Source organism: Neovison vison, chromosome 11, assembly GCF_020171115.1.
Source record: "Neovison vison isolate M4711 chromosome 11, ASM_NN_V1, whole genome shotgun sequence".
In the NCBI taxonomy this organism is placed as follows: Eukaryota; Metazoa; Chordata; class Mammalia; order Carnivora; family Mustelidae; genus Neogale; species Neogale vison.
The window spans coordinates 146,896,446-146,914,756 of record NC_058101.1 but is presented as its reverse complement, the minus strand read 5'-3'; the positions used below and the strand labels follow the sequence as shown (position 1 = coordinate 146,914,756).

Genomic DNA, 18,311 nt, shown 5'->3' with positions numbered 1-18,311 from the left:
CAAAATTTGGTAAGTAGTAGGTCTTTGTGCATTATGTGTCAGATACTCTTCTAAGTACAGTGAATTAATGGGTAACCACCCCCCTCTCACCACCTTCCAGGGGTGAATGCTCTTACTCATTTAACGTGGAGAGAAGATAGTACCATGCTAAATCTAGGCAAAGGGCAAATTCCACCCAATAACAAAATCATGGCACATGGCGGTGAGGGGAATGCAGCACTGCCGCTAGGACCACAGTGGTTAGGCAAATGGATTCAGTGAACATCTGGGTTACTCTGATTTTTGTCTTTTACTAGGAGTAAAAACAAAGGCCCCCTACTTCTAGGTCAATGGGTATGGCTTGGCTTGCTGCCCATCTGAGGCCTGTTGGATCAGTTAAGAGCACCCCTAAGGTATGGTCTTTTGGAGCAGGAGGTATTTAGTCTGCACAGCCCCCCCAAACTGCATTCTGCTTATAATCCTGGCTATTCCAGGATTCGCCCCAAACCCACTCTGGTATGTTCCAAAGGCTGGCAAGTCAGCTTCCTGCAGATTCCCTCAGGAAGGGAGAAAGGATGTCACAAATCGTCATTCACTCCCATCTAAACGACCGGTCTTTGGCTCAAATTCTCCATGGTATTTTAATATGCGGATTATGCTGCTTTACCCTTGCCAATGATTTACATTTTACTTGCTTCCTTGTTCTTTTGGGGTCATTCCATCTTTAACCAGAATCTCCTGCCATATTATCTTTGCTATGAAACTCTATTGCTACTGTAATGAGATACATAAGGAAACATTTTTGTCCTTTTTGTACCAAGAGTCATCTAAAATGAGGTACAGCTAAGTAACATACGCAAATATGAGCTGTCCAGCCGTTTCCCCGCTGTCCCAGTGTGGGGGTTCATGGAACCCACACAGAGGTTGAGCGTTTCCCAATGGCTGATTACGAAGGCAACAGCAGCAGTTCCGGGACCTCTGACAACCCCCTTGGCTAGACCTTTGGCAGAAAAACAGGATCACGATCATCCTGCCCCAGTTTAACAGACAGGCACACATGGAATTTTAACTTCTAACCTCCGAAGCCTGAAAAAAGTCCTACGTTTATCTTTGGGCAAGAAAGGGGCACTTGAAAATCCAGAGGAGATGTCAGCAAACGTGCTTCACAGAACCGGCCTCAAACATCCTGTTTTCCTCTCAGGAGCTCGGGCTGCTTGCTAACCAACTTCCCCTCTACAGTTGGGAAGGCTTTAAATGTCAGATTTCTTTTCTGATGTACAACTTGGAGCGGTTTATCCTTTGTCATTCAAAACCAGAACCACCCTCCATTTTTTTTTTTTTTTAAATCCGAAAAGGAGAATTAGCTCCAGAAAAGCAGGGCAATGAAGTATACAAGGTCACAAATGACACATGTAAGGCCATAATTAAGAGAAAAGAACCACCTTTCCAGGAGTTACAAAGCTTTATGAAAGAGCAGCGGTCATGTTTTAGTCTTTCAGCAGTCATATCTTGTACTGAACTTAGAAGCCACATCCGGAGTTCACGGATGTTTCTGACCTTCACTTGTGTGTTGGTGAGGCAGAAGACAGACCGTAGAAGGTAGTTACACGGGGCTTGCTCTGGGTCAGGGAGCGTTCGGAGAGAGTGCAAACATCAATTTGTTCACTCCCCAGGTCTATGGTGTGCATGAAGCTTCCATTCTTCTCTCCATTTCTCAGATGAGGAACCCGAGGCAGCAGTCAGGACCAACTTCCCCAAGGCTGGGTGCAGCCTGTGACTGGAGGGGGCTGTGGTTGCATATAGAATGGCTCCAGCACCCTGGGGCACCTGGGTGGCTCAGTGGGTTAAGCCGCTGCCTTCGGCTCGGGTCATGATCTCAGGGTCCTGGGGTCGAGTCCCACATCGGGCTCTCTGCTCGGCAGGGAGCCTGCTTCCTCCTTCTCTCTCTACCTGCCTCTCTGCCTGCTTGTAATCTCTCTCTGTCAAATAAATAAATAAAATCTTTAAAAAAAAAAAAAAAAAGAATGGCTCCAGCACCCTTGGTTTTTCAACCTGACCCTGTGCCTGCAACCCCTGAAACGCTAATTCGTCGCAGTGCTGTGGGACACCAGAAAAAAGAGATGCTTGATGGTATAAACACTGAAAACAGAAGGAGAAAACTAAGAAAAATAATATTTACGCAAAAGAAGTCTGGAAGGAAAAAGGAGGTACTCCTTTCAACACAGGTGCTTGGCTGGCCAGCCTTTTACTTGCTTCAGATAAAAGTTTTATGATCGACGGTTTTTGGCCCATCAGGAAAAGAAAAGATGGTGTTTTCGTCTTCAGTTACCTGGGCTGTAAGCCCATCACTTTCTGTAAAGTTGTATGTAAATAAAGATGCAAGAAAAGACCAAAATGAGCAGCTGGTGTTATTTCTGTTTTGAAACAGGTACATTCTGATTGGAAAAGACGTTTAATGAATGGCCTGAGCTGGCTCACCAGATGCTGACAATGAAACATTTAACTCCACCAATTGAAGGTTTCTGCCTCAGAAGATTAGGTACACCTTCACCTGTCTGACAGTGTTGTAGGAGTAATTAGCACGCAGGGAATTCCAGAATGAATTAAAGACCTGAGCCATGGAGCCTTCATTCAAATGCTGGCTGTGCCTTCCTGGAGGGGTCACTATATTTATGGAGACACGGTGGGTAGGAAGTAGTTTGAGATTGCTTTTTTTTTTTTTCCCTTTTCTAGGCTGTGAAGGAAGAATCTTTTGTCTTTTTAAGAGAAAATCTGGCTGCTATTCATTCTCACAGGATGTGAAAATATCCAAAATAGACTGAGGCTTTCGTACGGCAAAAATAACACAAGGTCATCAGAATACATAGAACATGATCCCCAATACAGACCTGGCCCCTGGCTCTGAACAGAACTCACTGAACCCTGGCTCTGGAAAGCCTTTTTTAATTTTATGGAATTTTTTAGGTATGTCTTCATATAAATGAAGTAAAACACTCCAATCTTTCAAGTCTGAAGCAAAGAGAAGCTGATGGACAGAACACGTGCTTTCACTGATTCTGGTATAGTTCCCACCCTCTAAACTCAATGCTCCCTAAAATTTCGCTCTGATGACCCTCTTACTGGTGAATAGTGGGACTTCTGGAAGGCTTCCAAGTCTTAGGTAAGTGGCAAATGTGATTAAGCCCGGACACAAATGCACAGTATTTTCTTAATACATGTTTTTTGTTTTGTCAACACGGCCATCAGTCACCCTCTGGCAGTCATTTTCTTCTCGATGGTACCATGTTTATAATGAAAACCAACCTCAGAAGAGATGCCTCCTGACATAAAAGAATGAGGCAATTTTGATTTGGGGAATTAGAAATCAGCACTATTTATCCTTAAATCCATCTGTTTTATTTTTTAAAGGTTTATCTGAGAGAGAGCAGGCGAGAGGGAGAGAGAGAGCTTGCAGAGGGAAGGGGTTGCGGGGGGAGAGAGAATCTCAAGCACACTCCCTGCTAAGCACAGATCCTAACACGGGGCTCAACCTCATGACCCATGAAATCATAACTTGAGCTGAAATCACAAGTCGGACGGACTTCCAACTGACCGAGCCACCAAGACCCCTCTACATCCATCTGTTTTAAAAACATTGACCCAGGTTTCTATGGTTGAACTTGACTACGTGATGTCCTACTAACCCCCTCCTGCCTTTTATTTATTCTGAGTGATACAAAATTTGGGGAGTTAGGGCCTCATTTAGGAGGCTTTTAGGCAGAGGAAGAAATTAAGAAAGCCCTGGAAGCCATTTCTGGAAATAACGATGCTTTTCTCATCTCCTCTGTTTTCCCTAACCTGTGAGTACTTCATGTATCTAAGAGAGCCATGGTTTTTCACAAGTCAGTACAAACAAATGGCCACTTTTATTAACAAATGAGTGGGTAAAATCCTAAGTTGCAGTCTTTCTGGAACACAATAGTGCATAAATGCACATCAACACAGAGAGCAGTCTAACACAGTGGTCACCTGGGTACTGGGTGGCTTTTAGAAAGTCTCTAGCCTGAGGGAATCTGAGTTAATAGCGGTGGGGAGGGGTCAGGGCATCACGGTTACGGACGGCTTCCTGGTGATTCTAAAGTAAGCCCGGCTGAGAAGCCAGGTCTGGTAAGAAGGGGGAGCAAGAGGACTTTGGAGGATTCTGGAGGCAGACAAAGGCCCTTGAGAGCGCTCTGCTGTTTACTCACTGTGTGAACTGGGGTAGGTTATCTGATCACGGAAGCAGAGTTTTCTGCCAGGGGCAGTGGGATCCATAACAGCTACTGGGCAGGGCTGTCGTGAAGCTTACCTGAGATAAGGAGTCAGCCTATGTGCCTAATACAGTGCCTGGCAGGTAGTAGGTACCCCCACGAACACGAGAGCCTGCTCCTTTTAAGGTTTTGATGTGTCTTCGCATCTACTTTTCTAATTTAATGTTCACCTCAGCCTTGGGAGGCAGGAGAAAATACAGGACTGCAAGTTTGGATGTCAGGGTGTCTGGCTGATTTAGAATTTCATATCATTTTATTATCAAAATAATTTCATCTCCTCTCTAACCTCTACAGTGCCTCAGGGCTCGGTCCTCAGAGAGTCCTTCTCCTCTGTCTCCATACTCCTTAGTGACCTCATCCCGTCCGTGAGCTTAAAATAACCCTTATACAATGAACACTCCAGACGCACAGGGCTAGCTCTCCACTGGATGTTGAGAAGACATCTCAAACTTAACATGTTCAAAATGGGACTCTTGACCTGCCCCTACACCCGTCTCTTCCACCACCAAAATCTGTTCCTTTACCATCTTCCCTAATCCAGGAAATGGCAGTCTCATCCCTCCAGCCTCTCTGTCCAAACACCTTGGATAATCCCCCTTTCTCTCTCTCTCTGTAAGGCTTTATTTCTTTGACAGAGAGAGAGGCAGAGGGAGAAGGAGAAGCAGGCTCCCTGCTGAGCAGAGTGCATGTGGGACTCTCAGGACCCTGGGATCAGCAACTGAGCTGAAGGCAGACCCTCAGCCAACTGAGCCACCCAGGCACGCCTTCCCCTTCCTCTTATGAGCATATCTAGTTTATCAGGAAGCCCTCTAAGCTCTGTGATCCGAATATGCCCAGAATCCAACACCACTTCCGCCACCATTACCTTTGACCTTAAACTGTCTGGATTAAAGCTTTATAACTGGCCTTCCTGTTTTTCACTGCTGTACCTTTCCACCCATCCAGCCCCAGGCTTTTATTTTCAACACAGCAGCCACAGGGGTCCTTTCAGAGTGGACTTGGATCTTATCAAGAGTCTACTCAACCTTTCAATGGCTTCCCCTCTCATTCTAAGTAAAAGGTTAAGTCCTCGCACCTGCCAACAAGGCCTTAGGTGATCTCACTCGCCCCACTCCCATTATCTGGTACCACTTCTCTGCCGGTTCTCCCTCCCTCATCCCTCATTCTCCTGTCTGAACACCTGCCCCTTCCTCGTCCTCCAACTGACCAAGCACAGTGTTGCCTCAGCTCCTTCACCCTCACTGCCCCCTCCACTTGGAATCTCCTTGCCCTAAATACCCACTCGGCTTGCTCACTGGGTCCTTCCGGTGTTTGATCCAACGGCCCCTTTAAGCCTAAAACTTTCCCACCTCCATGCTGGCCCTCCTATTCTCCTTCCTGTATAACAAGTCTCTCTTCCCATATCACACTTACCATCACCAAATTGTTGTATGTTTAACTGTTCATCTATTTGATCCTGCTGGAAAGGAAGTTAGATAAGGGCAAGAACTTTTCTGTACTTTGTTCACTGCTGTAGCCCCATGGCGCCTGGAACAGGGTCTGGCATACAGTCGGCACTAAATAAACACTTGGTGAGTGAATGAATGGATCAGGGAGATTGTGTTTTAAAAGCATTTTTTTCATCAGCACCAGTGCATCCTGTTCGGTTTTGCACTCACTGTCAGTGCAAAAAGGTTTTTTTTTTTTTTATTAATATTTAGAAAATTTGCTCTAGCAATAGGAGAGTCCTAGTGCTAGAGGAGACCAGTCGTAATACAGAGAGCAGTAGTACACAGAGCAGACATGCAGCCAAGGCAGCTCTGGGAAGTGTCACGGCTACACTATCATGACCGCACTCGGCTTCAGGAGAGGTGAGTGGCCTCTGGGGACCCAGGTATCTGAGTTGTGTCCAATTTTACATCTCCTCTTGCCCCCACGGTATCTTGTCAAAAACCTACCCAGTAGCCCGTGGCTTTAAAAAGTGGGCAGCTAACTTTAATTTCTGCCTGCAGTTGTGTGGATGGGGCTGTAGAGGGGGACAGGGAGGCAGTGGACGTCCCCTTTGCTTAGCTGTGGGCTCGTTTATTCTTCGCTGTAAAGAGTCATGGAGCCGGCTGTCATCAAATACATGCGAACGGGTTTATAGTGTCTGGTTCAATTAAGGGAACTTCTGGGGAGAGACGGGACCAAATAAATAATTGGAGAGAGGCAGCTCTGAAATGACAATCGTTATTCACGGGTCTCTGTTTGCGAGTGGAGATGGAGAGATACGAACTTCAAGTGAATGAGATCTCCTGGGTGAAAGTCTTCACTTCAAACACAGTAAACAACTGTTGTTCTGTGATGCACATTTTAGTACTGCTACGGGCAAACTTTCTAAATATTAATAATAATAATAAAGACCAAACCCCTCTGCAACTGACAGCGAGTGCGGAGCTGGCGGGAAGCACTGGGAGACGGGCCCTTGTCAGCTCTCTGCGATGCGGCAGAGGCTTCATCAGAAAGGACCACCCCGCAAACATCACACTGTGTGCCCTTCGCTTCTTGTTGCGCTTCCCTTTCAGCAGCAAGGGCTGTATGTGACTTTGGGTGCTTTACTGATGACTAATGTGTAAAACTGATCTCTGTAGAGCCACTTCTAACTATGGTGGGATGGTTTTTATTTTGAAATAAACACGAAACTCTGGAAATACCAGTTTGCACTAGCTGAATCCCACCAAGAATTGACATTCGAAGCACTCGGGATGAGGATTTCGTACATAGTTCGAGATGCCACTGCGAGCCCAGCTCAGGGGCAGGGAAGCTGGCACGGGGAAACACTGCCTTCTCTTGATCCTGCCCCGTCCCTGAGGCTGAACGAGTGGGCACAGCTAACACACCCTTCTCAGATATTTCTAGAAGCCTGGGTGGTATGATGGAAAGGACTTGGCCTTTGCTGTCAGAGACCTGGGTTTAAATTCTGACCATGCCAACTACCAGCTATGTGGTCAGATGATCTAGCCCTAATACTCCCAGTTTCCACACCTGCTCAAAATGAGGTTAAAATAATTGTCTCAAAGGGCAGTTGGAGGTGTTAGTGAAGCAGTGTTTGTTGATTACCTGGTACAGCACCTGGCATAGATGCTGGTGATTTGGGTTATGATTTTGGTTAAAAATAGCATTATGAGACAGTATTGTGGGGCTCAGATTTAGTGCTTTACAGGACTGAAATCATCCAGGGTGAGGTGTGAAGCATTCCTAAAACTTCTGAGAATGGCGACTGCTGAGGACAGCCACAGGAACTGACACCTTGTCGCTAGAGTGCTGCCAGAACTCCCCAGGCCTTCACCTGTCTCCAACTTCTGCTTATGGGTCTGTTTGGGTTGCTGTCCCTTTCAGAGTGCTGACTTCTGGAAAGCAATGATTTTATCTTGTGTTTCTTTTATTTTCTTTCTTTCTTTTTTAACTTTTTTTAAAAATTTAATTTAATTTATTTATTTAACAGAAATCACAAGCAGGCAGAGAGGCAGCCAGAGAGAGAGAGAGGAAGGGAAGCAGGCTCTCTGCCGAGCAGAGAGCCCAATGCGGGGCTCGATCCCAGGACCCCAAGATCATGACCTGAGCCGAAGTCAGAGGCTTTAACCCACTGAGCCACCCAGTTGCCCCTTATTTTGTTTTTTAAAAAGGTTTATTTCTGAGAGAGATAGAAAGAGCGAGCACATGATTGGGGGAGGGGCAGAGGGAGAGAGACAAGCAGACTCCCCACTGAGCAGCAGCCTGATGCTGGGCTCCATCCCAGGACTCTGAGATCCTGACCTGAACTGAAATCAAGAGGTGGAGGCTTCATCCACTGAGTCACCCAGTTACCCCTCTTTCCTTTCTTTTTAAAAAATCTTTCTACAGTATCAATTACACTGTAATATTTTTTGGAAAAAAATCATATATATTTCCTTTCATGAAGGGCCTTATATAAGGATAACTTTCAAATACCAGGCATGCTGAAATTATTTTAAATATGCTTAAACTTTACTCTCAGCTTAAAAAAGAAAGCTTCGCTTCTGGAGTGACTTCTAGGGATGATAGGCAGGCACTAAGTGAATGGCTTTCCTTTGATCAGGTTATGCCTTGTGAAATACTGGCATACTTCCACATCCAAATGCTGTGGTTTAACCACATTGATGCAAAGGGAACTCAAAAGACCTTTGAAGTTCAGGCACAAATATAGATATAGATTAGAAAAACAGGAGCAAGTTTTTATCCTTCCTAGACACAACCACAGAATCACATATCGAAGCCATGGAAAGAGGAGGTGAGTGATTCCAAGAAATTGGAGTCCAAGCCTACTGAGTTGTTTTCAAATTTTATTGTTTATCTTTTTATGCTACTTTGCAGTACGTCATGAGCATCTATGTCCTCAGTATCTCCTTTTGGGTAATAATGAGACAAAAAGTATCCACATCATGGCCAGACTAAAGTTAGGAAAAAACAAGAAACAAAAACACTACCACCCAAAACCAACCAAGCCAAGCTGAGGCAGACTAGTTTCCACGATCATAAAAAAGCACCTACACAAGACTTGCCTGAATGCTGTGCTGGGACAAAAGCTTCCCGAAAGACCTGGGAGGGTGAGCCAGCTACTCTGGAAACCAGAGGTGATTCTGGATGCACGTATTATTGTGGCTCTAAAATTTCAGGTGCATAATCCTGTTTTTTTGGTATGTTTCAAAAATCAGACTCCAGGGTCTTATTCTTAAAAATTCTGATTCAGGGGCTCCCGGGTGGCTCAGTGGGTTAAAGCCTCTGCCTTCAGCTCAGGTCATGATCCCAGGGTCCTGGGAGCATTGGGCTCTCTGGTCAGTAGAGAGCCTGCTTCCCCCTGCTCTCTGCCTGCCTCTCTGCTTACTTGTGATCTCGGCCAAATAAATAAATAAAGTTTTAAAAAAAAATTCTCAATCAGATGACGTCCGGTAATCTTTTTTTTTTTTTTTTCCTTAGAGGAAGTGATCTGCCATAATTTAGAGGGTCACCTTTGGGGAAATGTTGATCTTAAGGTACCCATCTGAAGGGTCAAGATTCTAAAGCTGAATACCTTTTTAAAATCAGAGAATTACTGAATGTTAGAATGAGAAGGGCCCCAGAGAGCATCTAGCCTAAATTTTCATAGCTAGTGAGCCACAGGACTGACACTAGAGCACAAGACGTCCTGAAGAACCCCCATTACAGCTCTGCACGGGGTTAAAAGCTAGCCTGGTGGAAGTTCTGGCCCTGCCCCCTGGGTCACGTGACTTGGGGAAGTTGCTTATCACTTAGAAACCGCACTTTCCTTATCTGAGCTGATTGCAGGAGTGATGTGAGCTGGTGTGTGTAAAGGACTGTTGGGAGGTGACCTACACCCCGGGGTGGGGGGTGTCAGGCATAAGTTTCAGTCTTTCCAGCAGATAAGGTGTAGTGGCCAAAGAAAGAATTTTAAGGTAGGTGAAGGTGAGCCACACCCACACAAGCCGGCCATCGATTCTGAATGAAAAAGCAAGCTGCCACGCATACCGCATACCGGTATTTGTAACTGAACATATATTAGTCACGTGCAAAAATAGTTTACACAACTTATCCAGTCAACTCAAAGGCCTAGCTCTGACCTTTCAAGTGCTCTCATTGGCCCCTTGCATGTGGTCTCTCAAAGCACACACAGCAACATTCCAAGCAGGATTCGGTGACCCTTACAGTCAGCCTCAGGCAACTACAGGGACTCCTCCGGGCAGCAGGGCCCAAAACCAGGTAGGGAAGAGCCTCCAGCACAGCCCCGGGGATCTCAGATTCAAGTCACTGGGTTTGCTAGATTCTCTGTAGCAAGTAGGAAGTGTCTCTACAGTTTTCAGGCAGTCTACTGATCAGCGAGAGTCCATTTATTACACACAAAGTAACAAGTCGGCAATTTCATCAATAACAACCTATTTCAGAATTCATTAGGCTGATCAGCAAAATCTCTGGTTGACAGAGATACAGATAACACAAGCATTTGTTGGAGCTGCCTCTGGAGTATTCCCTGTCTGATAAAATAGTAGCTGAACACTCGGGTGAGTATTTTCCATTAGAGCCACTGGCCATCCCTGGTTCTGAACTTTAACTACTACATACATACATGATGCCACACTGTGAACACAAAAGTATTTTCAAGTAAATGGCTTCAAGCACGGTGTTTGCCTATTAACTACCCAATTATGGTTAGCTATTAGCATTATTCCTACTACTATTGAAAACATGATGAATAGAGACACAATTGAAAAATAAATTTAAAAAGTATAGAAACTCTGTAATATAAGCGGTATTAATAAAATCTAAAATCTAAAAGTATTAATAAAATCTAAATATTACCTTGAATCAGGAATTTTTCTGAGTTTTAATTTAGCTCTGATTCCTGGTATCAGGAATTTGAGCTAACGTTCTATTTAAAAAAAGACAGTAGAAGCTAAAGCCTATATGGTAACTATCTGAGGAAGAGGATAAAATCTCACCAAGCAGGTATAAGGTAGTACTTCTCAGACCTTGGATTATGACCCATTAATGAGCTGCAAATCAACTTCATGGGTTTTATCCACCACTTGGATAGAATACGGAACACAACACATACAGTAAGAGTGGATGTTATTTTGTAAAGCAGCGCATACAGGATCACACTGTAAAATGTGTTTCTGACGGTTGCAGTTAAAAACGTTTGACAGTCTATGGCACAGGAAATGTGAAGGAGGAGGATGGGAGTTTTGGGCACTGATCTTCCGGATGAATATCTCCTGGTGTATCTCTAAGATTTATGGTACTTGAGGGTCAGGGTAACAAAACCAAAACCCAAAGAGGTTTTATCATCCTTAATTTTAGACTTGCTGCCTGGAACCTGGGAACTTCCAACTTTTTTATTACATAAGTCTAGATATGCTAGTAATGATTTTCAGGGACCAAATTCAGAAGCAAAAATTTTAAACAAAATAGTCCCCAAACCTCTGAAGAACAGAAGTGTACCAGTTAGAGAACTTATGTTTTTTTCTTTCTTTATATGGATCAGAAAATGGTATAAAATACTGGATACTCCTGCACTTTTTTTTCAGCATAGTAGTAAAATCCATTTTGTCTATAATTTCAGTGGCATCTTTAAGAATCTGTCAAACGGCAGAGGTCCCAAACTGCCTTTCCTTACACAACTGCAATTCCAGTGGCAAACTGCAGGACAGAAATATATTTAGGGCTCTGGCCCACACACAAACTTCTATTTTTTGTCTCTACTCTGGATTTCAGTTTCTATTTTAACAGTTCATTGTCATACAGCACTATGGCTCTCAGTTTGCTAAAAAAGAGTGCAGACAGTGATGCCTCATGAAAGGTAAGGGCTGACTCATCAAGACTCACTTTAAATAGAAAATAGAATATAACTTTTTTTGGCTATTATGTCTTGAAATCTTTATTTTTTATTTGTTTTTAAGTTTTTATTTAAATTAAATTTAGTTTACATATAGTCTATTATTAGTTTCAGGGGTAGAATTTACTGATTCATCAGTTGCATAGAACACCCAGTCCTCATTACATTAAGTGCCCTCCTTAATGCCCATCACCTGCTACCCCATCTCCCTGCCACCTTCCCTCTGGCAACCCTCAGTTTTCTCCCTAGAGTTAAGAGTCTCTTATGGTTTGCTTCTCTCTCTGTTTTACACTGTTGGTAGTAATGCAAACTGAAGCAACCACCTAGAAGAGAGTGTGGAGTTTCCTGAAAAAGTTAAAAACAGAACTGTCCTACGACCCAGCAACGGCACTACTAGGTATTCATCCAAAGGCTACAAACATAGTGATTCAAAGGAGCACATGTAACCTGATGTTTACAGCAGCAACGTCCACAATAGCCAAACCGTGGAAAAAGTCCAGATGTCCACTGACAGATGAATGGATAAGGAAGATGTGGTACATGTACACACACACACACACACACACACACAGGAATATTACTCAGTCATCAAAAAGAATGAAATCTTGCCATTTGCAATGACGTGGATGGAACTACAGGGTACTATGCTAAGCGAAGTAACTGAGTCAGAGAAAGACCAATACCATATGTGGAATTTAAAAAACAAAACAGATAAATATTGGGGAAGGGCAGAATATAGCTTTTTGTTACTAAAGATAAAGTAGAAGGAATGAGTGCCATTTTATGCCTGGGCATAAACTTGTGCTTATGGGAACAATTATAGATATTAAGTATTTTTAAACTGTTTTATAAGTAGCAATGTCATCAAAAGTGATTTTCTTTTTTAAACAATTAACAACATATTTCAAATGCACACTGAGATTGCACATTTACAATATTTGGAATCAGGGTAGTACTTTCTGGTCTTCAAAGTGCTTTCATATATTATTATCCAATACAATTCTGGAAGTTAGGAGGCAGGGACTCCAGTCTTTATTAGTTATAGGATCTGGGATGTCTGTAAAATGTTTCCAGGCTTTTATTTCTTTGTAGGCAAAATAAGACAATTACTGACCCGCTGATATTCAAGGTTTTGGGGTTGGTGATTTAATGAGCTCAATGCTTTAAAAAGTGCTTCCCATTTGTGGGACAGTTTTATTGAGACAACAGTCTCTTTATGCCAAATAGAGTCACAGATAAGCTTTAAGGGAAAAGAACTACAGAAATGCAAACTTTCCTATTTCAATCCCATTTCCTCTTGAGAAAATAACATGTGTGTTATTAAATGATCTTTCCAGCCCAAGTTAGGGACAGGTAGTCCTGTCTCATTCTCAAACAGCTTCCAAGTAAAACTGCAAATAAGATCCTTTGCAGATTCTGTTTCTCTGGTGAAACTCTTCAGAATATGAAGTATTTTTAAAACTTTTTTGGGAGAGGCAAGAGCCGTATTTCCTTTCGTGTAATACTGTAACATTATTTACATAACTATTTATGAACTTTTTTCTCTTTCACACCCTGCAGGGAAACTGTTATCTTCTTTTTTTTTTTTTTTTAAGATTTTATTTATTTATTTGACAGAGAGAGAGAGAGAGATCACAAATAGGCAGAGAGGCAGGCAGAGAGAGAGGAGGAAGCAGGCTCCCTGCCAAGCAGAGAGCCTGATGCGTGAGTCGATCCCAGAACCCTGAGATCATGACCTGAGCCAAAGGCAGAGGCCTAATCCACTGAGCCATCCAGGCGCCCCAGGAAATTGTTATCTTAAAGAACAGAAATATCATTCACAGAGCACAGACTTAAGCCTGGGAGGAATGTCATGTGTCATCTTATCCATCTTCTCATTTCACAGATGAGGAAACTGAGGCCCACAGCAGTTACGTGATTTGTTTCAGCTTTCGGTGAGAGAATTGAAATTTGAATCCAGACTAGAATCCACTCTTTGCAGAGTCCCACGCCTTAGCAAAAAGTTATATTCCTTTTGCTTGGTGCACGGTTTCTTGTCACAGTTCAGCTATGTAGCCACAATCATGGCCTCATAACGAAGGGTAAATAACGTGAGGGAATACCTGCCTTGATTCATCTTTGTGTGTGGTGTCTACAAATGGTAAGACATACAGTGGACTTTTAATAAGCATTAATCATGATACTCTAAAATTTCCATGGCATTCTTCCAACTCAGAAATGTTTTTGGAAAGAAGACACGACTGAGAATCTCAAGATCAACTGCCAATAGTCAGCTGATATGCCATGAGAGTGTGTGCCTTCATTTTGCTATTTAAAAACATGACAAATGAACATAAACATACACTTAAGGACCTCACACACCCTGAAACATTCTCTTTCATGGTGTTGTGAGAATGCTTTTGTACACATCCTGGAACTCCAGATAAGCAAAGTGATTTGAATACTCAAGAGAAAAAGGTAAATAAAATAAAAGTAAAATACTAATTCCATAGAGTGCCTGGGATCGAATTTCTTTCTTGATGAGATCTCTTGACTGACCGTGCACTGAGCCATTGTTAACCAGGGTGCAAGCTGTTCTTCCATCTCTGCTACGTACAAAATCTTGTCATTATGATGACACAGACTATCACTATGCAAATATCGGCATCAAACTAGAGAAGACTTTGGGAGAGTTCATGGCTTTTACGGCAATCCACAGCAAGTGATGCTGTCTTGACAAAATACAAAATTACCTCCAACCCTGAGCCGAAGCTCGAGGAGAGCAGCAAACAAGCCTTGTAGTATTGTTTTAGATGAAGCACAGTGATAGCTCTGTGCTTCCTTCAGGCCTCCTCTTTCTTCCTGAACGAACTCCAGGGAATGGCATCATGTCAGGCTTTCCAGATGGATTATGTGAAGCCATAGCTCAATGTCATTTTCAATAGGAAGCCTCATAATTAAAGGTCAAATAGTCACTTCATCTGCAATCAATCAATAGAAAAAGTACTAATACGAAGAACTAATCAATCAATGGCAAATGCACTAATAAAAGCAATGAATCAAATTTAGCATCTGTGTAGATGCACGTATACTGGAGAGATGGAGACAGGGCAAAAGCAAGAACAATAAAATAAACTGAAGTGTGTGTATAAGAGAATATTCAGAAAGCTTCTCAAGCGAGAGTTTTCATCTTTGGTTCATTAGTTACCTGGGTACCACTTGGCCTACAATGATTGATTCTTAAATACAAATACTGTATATAAGACTGAATGGCATTTCATAAGGCTTACTTAATGTATTCTATCGGAGGTGTTATATGTGTTTATTGTGTGCGTACCAAATCATTAAAAGAAATATTTTGATAGTGATCTCAAGAAGGGATAGATGCTTTTTCTAAATGCCAATTAGATATATTATAATCCATTGTATTTCATCATTGTGTGAGAGGTGAGAGATAGTATAACTCTGAGTGATATGATCTGAAATACGTTCCCTGCTTTCTGGAATCTGATGTTCTTTCATTTCCATGCAGACAAGAGCTCCCTTAGGGTAATTACTGGCCTGTAGCTCAGGCGACTATCATGGCACATCCTCTATACCAGTGAGGTCAGGTCACTAGGAGAGGGAAGCACGCAATGCATTTTGTGAAAATGGATGCAGTGAAATTATAGGGCTTACCAAGTCCATTCTAGCAACGTTGAGCCAAACTCCCCTTGCTACAGGAAGTAAGGGCGCTGCTGGAAGAAGGACTATCCATGGCATCTCACTGAGATAAGCAGCAAAGAGGTCATACTTATAAATGCTACCTGGGAGCCTGCAGGAAGGAAGGCAGGTATGATCAAGGCATGATAGACTAGTCAGGTTGGAAGTAAAATTCTCGAAACTAAGAGCTAAGGAAGCCGAAGCCTGGGGATATCTCAGTGGAAGAGTGTGGACAAGTATTTCGGTCTTGCAATTCTAAGAGTGCTCAAGGCTATCATGTTATGGAAGTAACAAAGGATTTAGACTGTATGGTTACTTAGCTACCACGCTAGTATCTTATTGGAGGATCTAAGGACCTACTTCAGGGGAGAATGCTGCAGAAATAAAGTACATAAGCAGACAAAAGTCAAGTTAACTCAGCCCTTTTTAGCAAAACAGCTACTTCTGATGGGTATTCAGCGCACCCGAAAATCAGGTTTCAGAAAGCATCAAGAACAGAAGAACATCACTTTGAGATTACAAAAAATGAAAAAAACAAGTAAAGGATCTGATGGTAGGTGTTTTACTTAAAGAAAAGGAAAGAACACTGATGCTGCTGCAGTATGCTTCTTGGGTTGAGTTCTCTGCTCCCCATGGCCAGCTCCGGCACAGAAGATCGCAGAGAGACAAAACATCCATTTGTGTTTTCGGAAAGCAGACCCTTCGGAGTGTGTGGGGCTTAAAGCCCACGTAGCAATGCGGGAGCGTATTTGGTGCCGCCGTGCTCAGCATCTCCACTGAGGACATGGGCTTATTGGATCCCTGGCTCTGGACATCGGAGGCATCAGGCAGCTCTTGCCTCTGGACTCCCTACCTTTGTAAGAGCACCTTACATTTTAGGAGACCTGGAGCATGAGCCATCGCAGCACAGTAACAGCATGGGGCGGGGGGAAGTGCAAGATGGTTTCTTTGAAGTCAAAAATTAAACCACACCTATTACATGAAAATCCAGAGGACAAGCGGTCAGCGGACATGGTAACACAGTTGTAAGTAATAGAGTTAATAATAACTGATACCAACAGCTGGGTGGGTTACAGAATTAAGTCCGTAGCAGTCTACACACAGTGCAAAGATTGCACACGTTCTGCCGTGTGCTGACTACCTATTATGTGTAAGTATTGTGCTAGGTACTTAACACATTTTGTTTTTAATCTTAATAAACTTCATAAAGTGAGGATTATGCTGCCCCATTTTACAGATGAGAAAGCTAAGGTTCAGGGGAGGTGAAGTGATTTGTCCAGAGTCACAAAGTCAGGATTGGAATGTGGATTCCAAAGCTCTCTCAACTTCAGTTTGATGATACTAGGAAGAAAGCTTAATGGAAATACTGCAAGGTATGGATATTCAGTACAGTTAACCCTTGAACAACATGGGTTTGAACTATATGAGTCCGCTTATATGTGGATCTTTTTTTGATCAACCCTGTATAGGACTGTAAATGTGTTTTCTCTTCCTTATGATTTTCTTTATAACATTTTCTTTTCTCTAACTGACTTTATTATAAGAACAAGGTATATACGTGTAACATACAAAATATGTGTTAGTTGACTATTACAAGTGAGGTTTCTCATCAACAGTAGGCTATTGGTAGTTAAGTTTTTGGGGAGTCAAAAGTTATACATGGATTTTTGACTATGCGGGGGGGGAGGATGGTGCCCCAAGGCCTCCCCACCCCCGCATTATTCAAGGGTCAGCCGTTTATCATTTATTCAAATAAGATGGAGGCCTAGATAGCAAGTGCTCCTTAAAGAGTTTGTCCAATTTTGAAATCATTGTCCAAATTTGAAAGGACTGACAATAGATTCTATAAACAAATATGCTTAGGGTTAGTAAAAACATCATGAAACGTTTTCTAGCTTACAGACTGAACTTCTTTAACATGAACAGATAGAACAATGTCGTGATTTTTCATTCTCTTATGTCTCATGCCAAAATGTAAAGAAATTTTTAAAGGGAGTTTTTATCACAATGTGTCTACTACCCCAAGGAGTTTGTGAATGATAAATATTTCCAGAAGGTTCCTGATTTCTTAATGACTTTTAATGACTAAAAACATGGATTCAGGTGCCTGGACAGGTTGTCAGGATAATGCCACTGTACAGGATAAAGCTTAGTAGAAAACAGCAGTTTTCTTCTTGATCTACTTTTGTCTGTTAAATACACAGATATTTCAGTTTAGGTGCTAATCAGATTGAATTAATGACAGCCATATTGTGTTTCTTATTGAAATAACATTCTGAAATGAACTTTAATGTCAATATCACATTAGAGTAACAGTTTCTCTACCCTGCTCCAAGCTTCCAAAAAATAAGTTAACTTTTTCCAGGGGCAACTATCCTTTCAAAACCCAGTTTTTGCCCATTCCTTTTCAGAAGTTCCTCACCCTTCCACGTCCCTGCCACTGCTTCCCCCCAGCTTTTAATGTTCACATACTACAATGAAACTCTTTTAAGAGAACCACAAACATAATTACAAATTAAGCTAAATCCTACATTATTAAATTTAGGCCTTCAAAAATTGGTTCAATCAAATAATGGTATTTAAAAGGAATGACCCATCCTCACCTCACAGATAAAGAACCTTTTGTTCTTTATCTAACGGAGTGATTGATACTCCACTCCATTTAATTCGAAGAGCTGCTTAAATTTCAAAATCATAAGATGTAACTGTCTGAGGATAATATGCAGTTGGTTTTTAACTCTGTGTATCACTTACCCAGTGTGAGGGATTTGTGCGTAGAACAGAAAATGATTGCCACAGTGTCTGCTGGTGTGAAACCCGAATTATTCCTAGGGGCAAAAAGAGTGTTTTACAAATACTTGTATAAAAAGCCTACTTAACACATCCTAAATCAAATGTAGTACCTACCTTCATGTTAACATCATTTTGATCAATCCTGGTGACAGAAGTAATTCTATGCCCAAATGTAGAGCGGTGTCTGAATTTCTTTTTAGAGA

The 18,311-nt window shown here is 42.4% G+C and overlaps 1 protein-coding gene across 5 annotated transcripts in view; it reads right to left on the bottom strand.

Moving 5' to 3' along the window:
* Positions 1-18,311, bottom strand: part of SLC10A7 (solute carrier family 10 member 7) — a 258,489-nt gene that overhangs the window by 12,172 nt on the left and 228,006 nt on the right. For 4 of the 5 annotated variants that reach the window (XM_044224917.1, XM_044224920.1, XM_044224916.1 and 1 more), the window contains one exon: positions 18,070-18,143. In XM_044224917.1, the coding sequence (XP_044080852.1) occupies positions 18,070-18,143 (74 nt within the window). Of the gene's footprint in view, positions 1-16,242; positions 16,288-18,069; positions 18,144-18,311 lie in introns of those variants that run through there. The other variant, XM_044224921.1, reaches the window with a different exon arrangement.